This window comes from Octodon degus, unplaced genomic scaffold (assembly GCF_000260255.1).
Source record: "Octodon degus isolate 3935 unplaced genomic scaffold, OctDeg1.0 scaffold00046, whole genome shotgun sequence".
Classification (NCBI taxonomy): domain Eukaryota; kingdom Metazoa; phylum Chordata; class Mammalia; order Rodentia; family Octodontidae; genus Octodon; species Octodon degus.
Genome location: NW_004524622.1, coordinates 13,508,122 through 13,526,483, shown reverse-complemented (window position 1 = coordinate 13,526,483; position 18,362 = coordinate 13,508,122). Strand labels below are relative to the sequence as shown.

General features: G+C 37.9%; 1 protein-coding gene across 5 annotated transcripts in view; it reads right to left on the bottom strand.

Annotated features, from left to right (window-relative positions):
* Window positions 1-17,148, bottom strand: part of Rnls (renalase, FAD dependent amine oxidase) — a 405,492-nt gene extending 388,344 nt beyond the window's left edge. For 3 of the 5 annotated variants that reach the window (XM_023716220.1, XM_023716221.1, XM_004632117.2), the window contains exons 1-4: window positions 16,735-17,148; window positions 15,922-16,027; window positions 14,837-14,979; window positions 5,240-5,398 (exon numbers count right to left, since the gene is read on the bottom strand). In XM_023716220.1, the coding sequence (XP_023571988.1) occupies window positions 5,240-5,398; window positions 14,837-14,979; window positions 15,922-16,027; window positions 16,735-17,089 (763 nt within the window). In that variant the 5' untranslated portion in view covers window positions 17,090-17,148. Of the gene's footprint in view, window positions 1-5,239; window positions 5,399-14,836; window positions 14,980-15,921; window positions 16,028-16,157; window positions 16,518-16,734 lie in introns of those variants that run through there. The other 2 variants (XM_023716222.1, XM_023716223.1) reach the window with 2 other exon arrangements.
* Between the last annotated feature and the right edge of the window lie 1,214 nt (window positions 17,149-18,362).

Below are 18,362 nucleotides of genomic sequence, written 5' to 3'. Positions count from 1 at the left end.
GTAGAGTGTGCCTAAGGAGAGTCACATGGAGAGAAAACATTCTCTCAGGCTTTCACAGAGAGCAAATTGGTCGAGCAATGGCTGTGACTCATCCATATGGCTGACACTGACAAAGGATCTGCAAACTGCAGTACAGGGTAACAGGATAAATCCTCAGGGGACTTGACTGACATTGTCAGATAAAAAGATACATTTCTTGTTATATAGGTGTTGCTTTATCTTGGTCTTAACAATCCAGCAGAAAAGTATAAGAACGAGGTATAAAAAGTAAAGCCATATTAATATGCTGAGTAAAAGGCTCAAGTCAACAACTTCTGATATTGCCAGTCCTATGGATAACCCAGTACTATTATGGACTACTGGACTACATTGGATTATTTTGCTGAATTCATGCACCTACAATATTTAAATGGCAATGGAATACTCTTCTTTTACAAAACTAAACAAAAAAAGGGGATACAAATGAAGGACCATTTTGTATCTGTGTATACAAAATACGATAGATATACAGCTACTTTCTCTTAATTCAATGAGAAGAAAGATTTATACTAATAGTATTTGGATAGGATATCATGTCTGCATATTGTACTATGAGTAACCTCTAAGAAGATAACAATATTCAATGTATTAATTACTGAAACTGTCCTATTAATCAGTTCTGAAACTGTCTCATTGCTGTTTCTCTCATTAGTTTTTTAAAATTAATTTAAAAAATTTTAAAAAAATAATAAATAAATGTAAAAAAAATAAAAGCAAATAGAAAGTTGGGTAACAGAAAATTCAAAACACCCTATAAAAAAGACAATTGTTTCAAGTGGGAGACAGCACTCATGCTGACCCTATAGACTAGACACACTTCAGGGAAGAAAGCAAAGAAAACACAGGAAACCAAAGATGCAAGGCTGATCATAGTTCATATAAATGTGTACCCTGTCATATAACCTTCCTTTTATCACTAAATATGAACTTCTGGGTAAGAAAGTTGATACCCATGAGCCAAAATTTATATCCCTGTGATATGTGCTTTTGTAAGTTACATTATAGTCATAGTATTTTAATGTTGCATTCATTTTCACAGTGCAAGGTTCTAAAGAGAATTGTAATATATATTTGAGCCACTAGATGGCAGTATGTTGCTTTCTAAGACAATACCTTTCATTGCAATGCCTAAAATCAAATAAATACTTAAGGTTCTCCAGGTAACACAGAAGGAAAGACTAACATACCTAATCACTCATATAGAGGCCATAACTAGCTATAAATTAAAAACAATAATATTTCTATAGTTCTTTCTACAGCAGCCTAGCAGATGCAGGAAAATAAGAGCCTTGGCCAAAGGAACCTGCCTTCCACTGATGACAGAGGACTCTATATTTCTTTTAATTACCCCTCATAAAGACACTCAGATTTCCAGACATGCTTCAGAGATTGGCAAGACAAACAGGTTAAGTGTGTTTGAAGTAAGAAAGAATTTTGAGGGGGAATAATTTTTTATTGTAATAAAATTTCAAATTTAAGCATCAATTGTATATTTTGGTCGCACTCAACAAGCAGTATACACTAAATATAAATGACTTTCTTTTGTTTCTTTGTTCTTTCTTTCTCTCCCTCTTCCTTAAATGCTGGGATTACAGGCCTGTGCCACTACACTTGCCCAGTCCATATGTCTTTTCATATGTCCACATACCTCAATAGTGTGACCTTTTTTATAAAAGGGCGGCATGATGAGATTAGATGTTCCCTATGGCCCCCTCCAATTCTGAGTTTTCTATGATTAAAATGAACACTGTTAGAATGTCAGTATCAATAAGGAAAACTGTCCTGATAAAGGCTGAGCAATTGTATCTATGTGGAGAAATGTATCCTCCTTGCCCTAAACACTTCCATTCCCTTTGTTTCTCGTATCTGAATCCCCTCTCACCACTTAGTATAGGACTTTAACTCTCAAACTTCCTACACACACCTCCTGATACTTTCCTATCCTGGAGTTGATTTAAAATACACACAAGGATTTTCATCATTCATATATACATCATCAGAATTTCTAATTTGTGTGCTAGTGTCCTCTTCTCTTCCCCTGATGGCCAGAATCTCTGACAGTAAAAGTAGAAGCTTCCTGCTGCTAGCATCTCACCTGCATTGAGTGGCAGGAAGTTGCTATCTGTGGATATAGAAGTTCCAGGAGCTAGTTCACCAGAAACCCTCCCCTAGTTAATAGTGGAGAAAATTTGAGGCATCCAACTCTACACTCTCACCCTCAGAAATGGGTAACCAGCATTACCTAGGAAAGACATCTGCATGGAAGTGGCATTTCTAAAGCGACTGCACCTAGATTTGAATTTGTCTGGGAAAAAGATAAGAAATTAGCCTTCCAGGCTGGGAAGATAGCTCAGCAGTCTAAAGCACCTGCTTAGCCAAGCTTAGGCAAACACAAGGGACTGTGGTTCAATCCTCAGCACCACATGCTGTGCCAGCCCTATCCTCAGAAGAAAAAAAAAAAAAGAATTTAGCTTCCCTCCTCCAACCATGCATTTTATATTTAAAAAGAAGTTAAAGTCTAAGGATAAAGTGAATAACGCAAACTTTAAAGACTTATGAACGATAAAAATTACTCTAATTCAAATGATAATAATAAAAGACTGAAATATTAAAGTTTTGTCAATACTTTATGAAATATTTTGAAAGGCACTATAAATAATGTGCCATTTGAGAAGTATTTGTCATAGTACTCTGTATAATCTTAAAAAAATCTTAAGATGTATATCACTAATTACTGCCTCTATTCATTTTTGTCAACCTCAATAGCTACATATAGGGCTTAGTTGACTCACATGAAATTTCTAAAATATGACCACTTTTGACCTGCAAAATGAAAATTTTGTATAGCTCAACCTAGTAATAGCCACTATTTAAATACAGTTTTCTGGGGCCAAGGAGATTACTCAGTGGCATAGTGCATGCCTGGCAAGCACAAAGTCCTGAGTATGGTTCCCGACACCAAAAAAAATGACTACATAAATAAATAAACAAACAAACAAATAAATAAATAAATAGATATTCATGAAATAGAGTAAATAAAAACTATCTCATTTTAAAATATTTTGAAAACACAAACCATAGACACACATAAAGCATAAAGCCCACAGATACTGTGCAACTAGTAGCTTTTAAAAAATCCTGTCTTAAATTGTAAATTGTAGTCAGCATATTAAATGTACTTAATCAGTAATATTCCCTAGTAGATGATTAAGAATACTGAGAATTATCAGAGCCTAGACTGGGTATGGTGGCACGCGCCTGTAATCTCAGAACTTGGGAGGCTGAAACAGGAGGATCACAACAAGTCGAATCTGTGTAGTGAGACATTACAGACCCTGTACTAAATACATAATAAATAAATAAATAAATAAATAAATAGAATTAACAGAGCCTACGGATGGCACTGCAACATCTGATTATGAGATCAAACTTCATAGTAACTCATCGATTATAATTTCACCAGCTTCAAATAAAGATGTATCAGCAACCTGGAAGGGTTAATTAATTAGGTATACAACCTTATTTTTTGTTTAAAAAAAGAGCAGTATCAGTTCATTTTTTTGTTGGAATGACGCTGAGATTGATCTTTCCAGGAGCCAGATGGTAAAGTCAGACTTAGATAATATACAGAAACTGTACTTGATGATAAAATCATTTCATCCTAAATTTCATTATCCTCTTTTTTCATATATTCCACTTTCTTTGGGAGCACCTGAGTCTTAATATTATACACAGTCAAATTAGGTATAGGCAGTGAGACAAGGCAAGGCTTTTCAAATGACTCAGTGTAGAAGATAAAAATATATTAGAACTTTGGCTGGAGGTGCATTTTTTGAAAATCAGGTGTCAAGACAAAGATGGAATTACTGGACCTAAAGTATATCCCCAAGTAATACAATAATGACATTCTAAATAGGCATCAGTCATCTGGTTGGGAAGCTCAGGGCCTCCTAATCCATCCCTTCCAGAAAAGGTTCTCGTACTTTCCATGTGCACTTGCTTGCTTCCTCGTTGGATCAATATTACCTAAGCAGCTATACTTGTACTTTCATTGTTTTTGTCCCACCTTGTACCTACTTCGTGAGTTTGTACCCACTTTGTGATTTTGTTCTATAAAACTTTCTTTAAGAAATGGTTTGTAGGCAACCCACTCTTCAAGGCCCCTCCCATCTCTCTCAGGACCTCTCTTTTCCTCAAAGAAATTTCATACCTTTGCCATTCCTCAGAATCCAGTCTCTGATTTTGGGGAACATGAACTCGATGCATCAGACATCTAGCAGGTTAGGATTTAGAATATTGCCCCATATCCATTGGAGCCCTATATCACTATAGGTCCTTACTTTGCCCCAATCTAGTAAGATCTGAAACTTAAAATTAATGCTCCTTAGGAAACAGAAAAAATTGACAATTTGAGGACAAGACCACACTATTCAGAAAAGACTTCCTACTTGTCATTTCTCAACTGATAAAACAAAAGTTCTTTCTTTAAAAATTCTCTATAATGGTTCAATAGTGTCTCTCCATTCTATTCTAAATTAGTGATACCAGACGTGTTCAGTAACATATATTCTACTTATCATCAACCTGTTATGTCATGCCTTAAAATAAAACCTTTTTTGATTTTTAGCATTCAATCTTTCTATTAATTCAGATAAAAGAATTTCCCTTGAATTTCAGTTCCTTTATAATAATGTTAGCTGCTTTACCACAACTTTAGTTCCTCCAGAATAATTTACTGAGCACCTGCCTACTCCATGCACCCCTTTTCTTATATCTCTTTTTCACAATGGGGCTAGGCAATTTCCTCAAGCAGAAGTGCATACTCAGGAGGCCATGCAGAGAACAAAACTATTTGAAATGAGGGAACCCAAAAGACAATTGGTATCATAAAATCTTTTTTCTCTCTGGGATGGTCACAAAAAGATTGTTCTCATTTTAGGTCACACCGCTGTGTATCAACACTGACTTCTTAAAGGCAAAGGCAATAACAAAAATGTTCAACTTCTAACTGGTTAAAACTTTTGGTGGTCTCCACTTTGGCTAGACTAGTTCAACAAATAGGCTAAGAGGGGCCTGTAAGACATGCAAGTCAATGAAATTCACAGTACACTTTTGTCATGAGAATTAAGTCAAATTCTATCTCATATTCTATCCAAGAAATTGTATTCCTCTAAGTAGGAACCCAGAAAGGCAGACTCACAGTTTACAAAGTCCCCTTGAAGCTGCAGAATCTGAGGAACTGGCATTGTGAGAACAACAAAATCAAACTGCTCCGGGGAGCCCGTTTCCTTGAAGACTTCCCATTTGCCATTTCTCAGGTTGATCTGAGTCACACAATGTCTGAAGGAGACTTCTGCACCTGCTCCAAAAAACAAATCATGTTCAAATTATGAGTCAAGGAATAAAGAACTGTCATAAACTGGATCCATTCATGTGAAAAAAAAATGATCACATGAACTGATCAAATTGTCTTCTACAGTCTCTAAAGTTATCTTTACTTTCTTTCTAATTTAGTGGCAATTTCTCTTTGAATTTTAGTTCAAAGCTCCCTAAAGCTTCACTATCTCCCCTGGCAAACTGGGACCTTTTGATCAATGTTGCTCTGAATGAAGAAGCACAACAATTGATGATAATAATAGAAACAGTAACCATAGCTATCTTACACTAATAAACTAAGTGGCAGATACTTGATATATATCTTACCAATTTATCTCACAGATAAAGAATTATGATATTGAAAAATATCTGGTGATAGTTTAGATTTATGTTCAGCTGACTGTAAAGTTCATACTCTTTGCAGAGCAATTCTACATACACTTAGGGGCCAGTCAAATAGCTCAGCGGATTAAAGCACCTGCAAGCAGGCATAGGGGCCGGGGGTTCAATCCCTGGGCCTGCCATGTCAGCCCCACCCCCGGAATGCGCTGAGATGGCAATTGAGACTGGGGGTGGTGGCATGCGCCTAAATCCCAGCACTTGGGAGGCTGTAAACAGGTGGATCACTCCAAGTCCGATCTAGTAGTGAGACCTTGAACACCCTGTAGACTCTTCCCTAAAATACAGGAAAAAAAATTCAACATACATTCAGTAAAGGTGTTAGCAATTAATTCCTTTTCATAGGATCAAGAAAAGCAATATTTCCCATTAAAAGAACTAATATCTCGTAGGACCCTTTAAAAAGAGTCTACATAAGAAAAACACAAATCCTAACTGATAAATCAATACCTTAATAGAAGAAACAAAACTAAGAGAAACACTGAATACATTCTCACATTTTCCTTATTAGTATTTATAGTAAGGGTATTTTAACTATGTGCTCAAATAACTTTATAATTACCTTCCCTTTTAAGATCTAAAGCCTATCAGTCACAAATTATGACTATTTTGTTTCTATAAATAGTAAACAGGCTCAGTTATTGGCATATACTACATATTTAACTAAATTTGTTTTAAAGGAATAAATTAGAAATCATAAACTTGAAAAAAGCACAGCTGGATCATTAAGTCTCCTTAGTACACTAATATCTCAAATTTTAGTCTATAAAATTGTGATATAAAAACAAGTTTACTTTTATTCAGCCTCATGCATAAAAGAAAATAAATGATAGAATGAGGAATATAAAAGCACAATAAAAGATGCTGTACATCACTCTGGGCCATTTATGTCTTTGGACACTAAAACTCCAGTCCTACCTCCTCCATTTAACTTCTCTTCTGCAGCTACCCTCCCTGAATATGATTCTTCCTGTTCATGATGTCCTCCAACCATCACTGCCTTTGCTACTCATACTGACATTGATTCAAAGTATCTTCATGTTTTAGCTGTGACTTATCTAATATTACTCCAGGATCTTCATGTCAGGTCCCCAGATCTCAAATACCTTTATCTCCTTCCTTTTTTCTTGCATAATGGTATAGAGTAGCATGCATTCAAAGTTTTTAAATCAAATGTAAATATTAGAATAACATGGTTCTATCTGGGCTAACAGATCAACCTTTGCATCAATGAGCATCATTCTGTTCCAAGATTAAAGCAAGGGCTTGAAAGCCATGTTCCAACTTGCCCAAGGGATTTACATTTGGAGAAGATACAAAATAATTCACCACTTTCAACTCATATTCACTGTCTCTTCTACTCTAACCAAAGAAGCTTTGCTTTGGCCTATTTTATTTATTTAGGACATCTCCTTCCCTTTATCTCATTTAGTCCATAGTATTGTCCCATACTTCAATTAAATCTACTCATTCCTTTTTATTTATAGTTCCACTCACAAAAATACTCCTTTGCAAAGAGCATTATGCTCTTATTGCTGCAGATACATTGAAGTCCACTGGCCTAGATATTTTCCATACTTTAGCCAAATGTCTTCGAAATGAGACCTAATGGCCACACGGTGTTCTGGCCACATCAGTTGTTCTTTAAATGTGGACTCCAGATCATCAGCACCAGCAGCAGTTGGTGGGTTGTTGAATCATATGGAATCATACTAAATCAGAAACTCTAGGCATTAGGCCCAGTAATCCACATCTAATAAGCCTCTCAGAGACACTTGCACCATGCAGGCCAATATGTGAGAATCATCGACATGGCTAGACAGACTCAGATCTAGTACCATGACAAAAACTGCACACACACACACACACACCATCACCCAAAAGGTATTTAATAAAAGGTTTGGGGAAATGGTGTAGGTGCTCTGACTAACCAATAATTTTTCCTTTCTAGCTATTAGGATTAAAGTTTTTGGAAAGAGGTATTTCCTTGTGAAAGTAATTAATAATTCTTATGGAAGATCATGTGTTAAAATTTAAAGGCCCAGGAAACTTTCTTTTTAAAAGAGAAAATATAAATTCTCTCAGGTCACTTTGACCATGAACCAACTACATGCATAAAACCCTTCAATGGCTTCCTAGTATACTTGAAGTGTACAAACAAACTTTAATGCTACTTGCCAAACCTCTTATATCTACTTCTGCCTTACTGTGTACTTCATCTCTTATCACTTGTCCTTCATTCACTACTTTTCAGTCCTTGAAAACTCTTGAAACCTCCTCCTGCTTCAGGAAAGCTCCAACTTAATGCACCCATTGCATGGAACTCTCAACCCTCGGCTCTTAGCCCTGTTTACTCATGTTTATTTTGCAGGTATTCACAGAATGTCGGTCCCTTAAGGATAGTTTCCCTAGCTCATCTTGCTCTCATTCCTTGAATACCTACATTGGCTCAGGTCTGCTCTGTTACTGCTCTCTCACAATGCCTCACTGTCCCTTCCTAGTAATTGTTAGAAATCCTGTTATTACATGTACAATTAATATAGTGTCTCCACCATCCACCCACTACACAGAAGCAGGGACTATGTCTCTCGTTTGCCAGTGTTGCCCCAGTACATTATATTTAATAAGGATTTGAAAGTCTGCAAATAGATTTTAAGGTACAATAAGGCTAATGTTTAAACATTTTATTAAAGGCAAATGTGATTCTACTATGTATTATTCAATTCTTAATTCCCAGCATTCCTCCATTTTAAGAAGGAAATCCAAACTAGTTTTCTTCCTACAATCTCCCAAAAATAGGGTTTAGCAAGCAGTTGCTGGAACTGCTAAGATGGCACCTAAAAAGGTGTGAACAATGTCTAATTAAATGCACTGTTTAAGATAAATAAATCATATTTAACCACCATATGTGTGTGACCCTCTAGCTTGTCCCAAGAGGACATTACTGTGAATGTGTGCCACAATTATCTGCCTTGGAGAAATTCTAGGAACCACACAGGCTTGCTTCCCCTACATCAATTTCAAAAGGAGAAAGGGAGAGAATGATAAGACTAAATATTACCAGGCAAATCACTCTAGTTGATAGCATTCATACATAACACCATTTATTGTAATAAACTGATCCTCTCCACTTTGACAAGTAATAGTAAAAGTGTTCACGTTCCAGATTGTTAGTCAATATACTGTAAAAGATAGATGTCTAGGTTATTTTTCTCTCATTGCTAGAACCACCCGACACCCAAAATTAAGGAAGGGAAGGTTCATTTAGCTCACAGTCAGTGTAGATTTCACTGCATACTCAGCTGGCTTCAAGGCAGAGTGACACATGGCAGAGTTCATGGCAACAGAAGACAGCACAGAGCAAAAGGGGCTGCAGCAGCTGTGGCAGCTAGCAAACCTCTCTCTCTCCCTTATATTGTATGCAGATTGCCCACCCCAGGGTGGGTGCAGCACTCACACCCATAATCCCCAAATTGGATAGTGAATTAATGACAAACTCTAAAAGCCTGCCCCAATGACTGCATGAGGCTTTGGGGGCACAACTAGACACAAACCACAACATTCCATCCCTGGCCACCCAAAGACTCATGCACATCCCTTTATGCAAAAGGCACTTAGTCTATCTGCAAGACTTTCCAAAGTCCTAACAGTTTCAGCAATGTGCCCCTGAGTGGGAAGTATGTGAAGTTATGAGTGAGAAACCTATTCAGTTGAAACTTTAGAAGTCTGAAAAAGCCAACAATGTAGATTGTCTAAGGAAAGCTGCAAAAAGGGAGCAAAGTTAGCCCCTGAGAAAAGTCATGAGAGCTATCAGCAGAAGGGCCATAGGGGTAGAGCCGTGCCAGGCTTTTGGAGCTCACAACTCATTACAGATTGCTTCAGATGTTGAATATGGAACTACAGGTCTTAATGTTTGCTTTGTGGGATCTAAGACTTGTCTTGGTCCCAATGGTTTGTATACTGCTGTGTATACCTTTTGGAATGGTAATGTTTATCTTGTGCCTTTGAATGTTGGAAGTGTTCAACTTTTCATTTCTATAGGGCTCACAGCTAAGAGTTTGCCTTAGATCTTGAAGGAGACTTGGGATTTGGACTTTTCATCATTGCTGAAACTTAGTACTTTGCCAAGTCTTGCAGATAAGTGCCTTTTGCATAAATGGATGTGCATGAGTCTTTATAGACTTAATAATGATGCTTAATGATAGTTAAACCTATGGTATAATGTTGAAAGTGTGAAATGTTAATAAGCATGTCTTTGTATCTGAAGACCGGTTTAAAGAAATATGTGTAGTTGCCAAGCTGCTAAGGGGTGGATTGTGGTGGTTGATACATTGTATCAACTTAAAGAGGGATGGAGGCGCCTCCCTGAGGTGTTCAGGGCCCGCCCTAGAGTGACTCAGTACAAAAAGGGTATATAAAGAGTCTGACAAGGATTAAGAATGCCACTTCCTCAGAGGAGCTTGATCTTCACAGCTGTGGCACTTCCTCTAAGGAGTTCACAGTCAGCGTGGAAGAAAGAGAGGCTTGCTAGATGCCCCAGTGGCTGCTTCTCCCTTTGCTGTTTGTTGTTTTCTGCAACCATGAACTGCTGCCCTCCAGTCTACTCTGGAGCCAGCAGAGTGCAAACTGAACCCTCCACAAACTGTGAGCTAAATAAACCTTTCCTTCCTTAATTTTGGGTGTTGGTTATTTTGTCCCAGAAAAAATGAAAAGTAACTGAGTACCTTTGTATATAGCTTCCTAAAGTTGTAGGATACTTGCTGGTCCATGGGCAACAGAAGAAGTGCTGTGTTCAGGGAAATGAACTTGATTTTCATGAAGTGATACTCAAGAGTCCATGTCACCCACCAAGGGATTATCCCTCAGAAAATGGCATCTTTCTGACAGATGGCTGTCAGAGAGACATTTCTTAATGGTGAGTAATGTAGCTAATCCATGAACCACTGCCTGTGACTCAGGCTTTCTCAATAGCCCTCCACATGACAGGAAGTCTGGCCCTTTTCATGTTCTGTTCTTTCAGTGCACAAGGAATGGGAATGGTACATCTATAGTAGGTTAATTTTCAGATCCACACTGCTGTTCACATGTAGTAAAAGCACTGATCTGTCTTTCATGGGTTGTACCCCAGCAGTGCCTTCTACATGATATAGATTCTGTTTTCATTCATCCCTGTTACATTTCACAGTTAAACACTTGCTGAATAATGTATCCCTCTGCCTTCATGAATTTCCTATAAGCTTCTGCAGCAGCTTTGGCAGAAACAGAAGCCTCACCATGTCTTATACTATGAATACCACTTTTCTTGGAGAATTTATCAAACCAAACCCTACAGGCTTTAAATTCATTTGTTACACTTGTAAAAAGACTTTCTTACAGTAAACCATGCAATTTCCTGCCTTTTTCACAGACTATAGCTTCATTAACACTGTCACCTGCCACTGCTTTTCATTCAACCACACTAACAAAGTTTTCCCAAATCTTCCAGCACTGGTGTCCTCTGCTTGGTCAACACTGCTACTCCTTCTGCCACATCAGCTCCTTTGATGGCATCTTTACTCTTCAAAATAGTTAAGACTGTTTGACATCTTATAGTTAGAGTCCAGATAAGTCACATGAATAGTGCATTAATTTTCTTTTTATAATTTTTTCAATGCAATGGTTATTGTCTTCAAAACCTTCTTATCATTTTTGTTCCATACTTCTTGCAATTATTGCTCTGCATATTCTGGTTTCTTTTATTACCATTCTGTACATTCTTGTTACCTTCATTTCCTCTCTGAACTTTCTTTTTACCACCATGATTACTATGCACTTTCACTGGGGCCATACTGTATTGAATAATACTGTACAAGACCTTATGTGCTAAAATCTGCCAATCTTGCAGATTCTAGCAATTTTCTAGGTTCCATGGTTCCCAACAAGAAACCATAAGGACATTGGGGTAAAGAGTTCTTGAACAAAAATCAAATTGTATGAGAAATACTTCAAAGAATCAACAACTGGGATCTCAACTTTTTAAAAGGTTCTGCACATCAAAAAAAAAAAAAAATCACCAACAGAGTAAAAAGAAAATCCACAAAGTGAGAAACAATTATAGGAACTGTCCATCAGACAAAAGACTCCTATCTAGAACATACAAAGAATTTGAAAAAATCAGGCCGCCAAAATTCAAAGACCCAATTCAAAATGGGCATCTGAGATGAATATAGACTTCACAAATGAAGAGATACAAATGGCTTCATTCAAGAAATGAACATTAAAATGATACTGACATACCATCTTACACCAGAAAGAATGACTGTCATCAAGAAGTCAACCAATAAGAAATGCTGGACAAGCTGTGGAGAAAATGGAACCCCTCTCCACTGTTGGTAGGAGTGCTGGCTGGTATGACCATTATGGAAATCAATATAGAGATTCCTCAAAAAGCTAGAATTGGAGGTCCTGTTCAAGCCAGCTATTCCCCTCCTGGGTATTTTTCCAAAAGAACTAAAATCATCATACCACAGCAATATATGTGCACCCCTGTTTATAGATGTGCAATTTGTCACAGTTAAATCTTGGAAACAACCCAAATGCCCATTGACTGAGGAATGGATAAAAAAGATATGGTATTTTTACACAATGGAGTATTATTTAGCTATAAAAAGGATAAATTCAAGGCTTTTGTAGATAAATGGATCCAGCTAGAGTCTATATTGGTAAGTGAAATAAATCAGAACCACATATGCAAACATCGTATAATCTCACTAGTGTGAGAACTTGAAAGAGTAATGAAAATCTAAAAGGTACAACAGATTCTGTGAAAAAGAAATAAATTGTTCAATGGGAAGGAAAAACTGTTGAGGCAAACGACAAACATAAGAAGGGAAGAAGATATATTTGGGTACATATGTAGAATAGTTTGGATAATTTTATTGTCAATTTCTGCTGATCTTTTGAAAGGAGCAGTTAATGCTTAATTTTTTTTACTCTGATTTTCTTCTCTTTTGAAATTCTTATAACTTCTTTTTACTGTTTGTTTTTTTTTTAAATGAATCTTACATGTTTATATCTGGTAATGTGAACAACTAATGTGAAGACAGCATCATGTAATACAGCAATGATTACTGAATTCCTGTTATTTTGTTTAGTGAAATCTTGTATCATTTCTAACACTGTTTTTTTCTTTAAATTTATATCTCTATTTTATATCTTTAAAAATAAAAAATATGGTATCTCTCTATTATTTATAATATCTAATACAAAGTAAATGCTAAATACTTGTTAAGGTGTAATGTTTAGGGAAAAATCCAAAGAAAAATGTCTATACAGATTTATAACACATGCAACCACCATAGGTCTAACTATGTAGCACAAAAATGAGAGACAAGGCAAACAATGCTTAAACAAAGATTGCTAAAGAGAGACTCAGAATCTCTAAAATGTGAAAGGCTACATGCAACAAGATTGCTTATATACAACTTTATTTTCATAGTATATAGAAAATTCATTTTCTGCTTCTGGAATTTTTTTTCAGTAGTTTTTGTTATTGGTTACATCCATAGATACAGAATCCATGGATATGCAAAACTAACAATATATTTCATTGGTTTGGTTTCTCTAGAGAATTCTAAAAAGCCATCATAGACTGACTCTTGAATAGAGAAAAGGTCTAACCCAGTATGGTATTGTGTACAATATCAATCTCACTGATGTCTCTTATGACCAGTAATAAGGGTTCTTGGGTTTCTCAATAAGTAACATTTGATGAGGAAGACCAAAATAGCAATCATTTTAGAAACATCTTATGAAACAAAACAAATGCTCTACCTACACCTTCCCCCCCGTGAATTTTGAGTTGGATAATTAACTGAATTGTGATTTTTCAAAAACTCTTTTCTATTTTAAAAAGAAATAAGCTATCAGCTAAAAATAGTGCTATTTTGTTGTTTTAAAAGGCCTATTTTCAACATACTCATAAAATGTAAGGAACAAAGCAAAATGCACAAAGATCATGAACAAGATAGTCACACAAAAAAATAAAAAGATCTAGTTAACAAAAGATTCAATCTCATAACTAAGAAAATACGAAGAGGGGTGGGCCAGAGAGCTTAGTGGACTAAAGCACCTGCTTAGGCAGAGTGCAGAGCCTGGGGTTCCATGCCAAGCAGCACAAGCTTTGCCAGCCCTCCCCAGGGGCACACTGACACATCGACTGAGACTGGGTGTGGTGGTGCGCACCTGTAATCCCAGCGCTTGGAAGGCTGAAAACAGGAGGATCACTACGAGTCCAATCTACATAGTGAGAGCCTGTAGACCCTGCACTAAATACATTTAAAAAAAGAAAAAAATCAAAGAAATATCATCTTCAACCTATGATATTTAGAAAAATTATAAACTTCCCTAACATCCACATAAGGTAAAGAGACATTCTCACTCACTTGTGATGAGATTTTCTTTAAAAGTTTTATGTTGTATAACCAAATTAAATTAAAAAATGTGCATACTGCCATAGGTATTCTGATATTTCATTCTACAAAAATATGTTAAGATTGACATGGGGTACTGTTTGTATAACCAAAAACTAAAATCATCTCCCACACCCAAACAGCTTTACCACAATAAATATTCAGCAACAGTTACATAAACAATTATACATACATACCATATATTACTGGAGCGCCATTTTTTAAAAAAACATAGACTTCATACAAAAGAAGACAAAAGATATAAAACAAGGCATACAATAATTTCTGTAAAATATTCCTTTTTATATCTTTTAAGTAAATAAATATAAATATGTATTACTAGTGAATAGAGGTAGTCATATAGTTCAATAGATAAACTCATAAATATTTTTCTGGAAACGCAGTCTAGAAATTTATCACTGATTACTCTGGAGGAAGAGAGACTAGTTTTTGAGTGGAAAACAGAATATATCGTCTTTGAAACGTCCTATATGTTATTAATGTTTAATTACATGTATAATTTATTTTTAAAATGCTATTCTGAAAGAAAGCAGAGAAAATTCCATTCTCACCTGATTGTTTCAGGTAGTGCTTAACAACTGAAGAAATTCCTTGAGGGGCCACAAAGTTACAGTCTCCTTCTTTCATTACCATTCCTTCAATAGGAGAGACCAGAGGCTTCAAAATACCATGAGCTAACAGTTCATCATAAAAACTAAAAAAAAAAAAAAATGATAAGTACTATAATATGAACATATAATATACATATATAAATACAATCATAAATTTAATAGTGCATACTATGATTAGCTCTTTAACATCCTGTTCTCTAAGAACTTTTACAGATATTTCCAGATCATAACTAGAAAACTTCATATGGTTAATGTGTATTCTGTGTTAAATAAAACTTAACTCGGTTGAATAATAGAAACATTTTGAGAATTAATAGGTCTTCTGTTGACATCAACCAAAGGCCTACTTTTTCCATGTAACTCAAAATTTAAGTCAAAGAAAATAAATTATTTAATGCACCAAGTTTAAACTTGGTTAAGAAGACTAACTGTCCCTGGCAGTTATTTGTCCTCTTTTCAAAACGATCAGTAATTAAAATCTATTGAGCGTTCTATGTGTTTCATACACATTCTCATCTAATCTTTCCAACAACCCTGAGGGGAAGGAATTATAGTTTCCTACTTCACTCAGGATAACAACGGTAGTATCATATGGGCTACTGGACTCTTTTAGAATATTTTGCTGAGTTTACACACCTATGATATTCAAATAACGGAACTTAACAAAAAAAGGGGATACAGATGAACGTCCATTTTGTATCTGTGTATTCAAAGTGGTTCGGATAGATACATAGTTACATTCTCTTAATGAATAGAGGAATTTGTTCTAATAGTGTTTGTAAATAGGATATCATGTCCGCATCTTGTACAGCAAATAACCACCAGGAAGAGAGTATGCAATGTGTTAATTATGGAAACTGTCCTACCAATTTGGTTTGAAACTGTCTCATTGCTGTTTGTTTAAAATAAAATTATGGAAAAAATAATAATTTCAACGAAAGACAAAGTTTTAAACTGTGTTGAAAAGGCCATCTTTAAACACCGTACAACTTCCAAGACCGACTCTGTCCCAGGAACGGACTCACGTTTGGTGTCTTGTGGCGTACTGAGGCGTGCGGGTCACGTACTGGGCGCCCAAGTCGGCGGTGCAGCGCGGGTCCTGAGGGCAGCGGGCCGTGCTCATTCTCCCCCCTGGGGAAATTCACAGGCACGTCTGCGCGCGAGCGAGCCTCGGGGGACTATACCGTTCCCGCCTCTCCGTCCCCGCAATTGGTTTTCACAATTACACTGAGCAAAGGCTTCAAACTGAAGTCTCCCTCACCTAACACTGACAGGAAGCAATTAACAGAGACAACTCACTGCCTGTGAAGGAAACTGGAAGGGAATGAGAGCGGGAGGGAGAACAGGCTCAGGAACAGCGCCGCGCGCCGCACACTGCTCCGGGGACACATAATTTGCTTGTACAAAAGGCGCTCGTGAACGGCTAAAATGATGGCAGACGCGCCAGAAGGCCCGCGTCAACCGAGGCGTTTTCGCGCTAAATTCACAGCAAGACGGAAGGCTGTAAACTGAGGCTTGGGAAGGCCTCGCGCAGGCGCACACTGTATTCTGAAACTGCCAAGAGCAGATGCTCGGGAGCAGACACCCCGGGACCGGCGGGCGCCCGGCCGCCTCCTGCCCAGCGCAGCCTCCCCCAGCCCAGCCGCCGTCCGCACCCCCCGCCCCCTTCAGGAGCGCCCGGCTCGGAAGCCCCCGGTCACGTGGCGACGGCGCCCACTGCGCATGAGCGGGCCGGCGCGTGCCGTCAGGCGACCCTCAGACCCGTCGGGTGTGGGCCCAGGCGTCTTGGAGGGTCGGGCCTCGCGGGCCGCTTCGGTCCTGGTGGTCGGACAACGCACCTGGCTGCCCCGCCATGTCCCACACGGCGAGGTAGAGAGGGCCGGACACCTCCTTTCTCAGCAGCGCGGCGCACAGACTTCCTGTCAGCCCGGCGCCCACGATGAGCCCCCGCTTCATGGCGGAGGGAGCCGCGACTCGCGCCGGTGTCCGCGCTGGAGCCGCCGGCCTGGGGCCTGGGGCCTGGGGCCTGAGACTTGGAGGTCGCGTGAGCCTGCGCCGCGCGGTCGGAGGACGGGCCCTGGGCGGTCCCGCCGGCGGCCACCAGGGGGCGCGAGAGGCGCCAGGAGCGGAGCTTCCGCGCGTGCGGAGTTCACGTCCCTTGGAGAACCGGGCGCCGCAGCGCTGGCCGAGCATAGGCGAGGCCGGACCTCCAGGCAGGCTGGGGCCCAGCGTGGGCGCCGCGTCCCCAGGGTCTCAGCTGGGCTCACAGGTGTGGGCCGCCGCCCGGGTTCCGGACGCGAGAGGACAGGGAGAGCGGGGAGGTGGTGTCAATTGCTTAACCTCCCTGACATCAATTTCTGCAATACCCCGTCCAGAACTGTTTAAAGACAGTTGATGCACCAGAAGGCTGTTATAGGTCACTAAGTAATAAGCCCTGTGGCCGAACACATTCCATATGGTCTAAAGGATAGAATAAGAGGTTTCACGCTTATCCAACACTGCTGCCGAATTTCTCAGTGATGCAGGCAAGGAAAACTGAATTACTGAAAAATGATTCAGTTAAACAACTGTGCAAACAAATTATTACCTGAAAAACGCTAGAAAACTTAGGTGTGCTCCTAAAGTTGGCAGTGAAAGCCAGTTAAAACTTTTTTAAAATCAGTTTTACTTTATGCTCGCATGAAATTCATCATGATCAAATTGCTAATAGAGCAACATCACAATTGTCTAATCTAGAAGAAAATATGAATGAGCACAATAAGTATAAAATGAATTGCAACTCCAACGTTGCAAAGTATGCGATGCAAAATACAAATAATGACATTTTTATAACATAGAAAAATGAGTTTGTCTTTAGTATGTAAGATCTTAAAGACACAACTAAATGACCAAACCAAAAAGAAAATGTACCAGATCAAATAAGTCTTGAAAAAAAATCCAATAAATATGTTTACTTTTTCTTCATTCATATGTATTCATTCAAATACATATGGCAAATATACAGCAAAGTATGTACTGGTATATTATTAAATAAATGGGTAAATTTTGTGGAGTACAATTTGATAATGCACAAACATACTTTTATTTTGCTTCAGAGGTATTGCTTGTTTTTTAAAAAAATTTAAAATTACTATGAAGGTTTTTATCATCATATGTATGACCGTTTTTGTTAGGAAGAAAGTCTAATATACTAGACAAAAGTTAATAATCTATCGACTTCAAGTTGTTTGAAGTATAGTTTATTTCTCCGAAATTAAATTAAATGTAATTCACAGTAGTAGAATACCTTAAATCTCAAAGTTGTCTAACTGAAAGACATTTGAGGTAATCTGTTCTTTTTTTTTTCAAAGTTTTATTGATAAACAGCAATGAGACAGTTTCAAATCCAATCAGAAGTACAGTTTCAACAAATAACACACTGTATATATTCTTCTTAGTGGTTAATTGCTGTACAAGAAGTGGACTT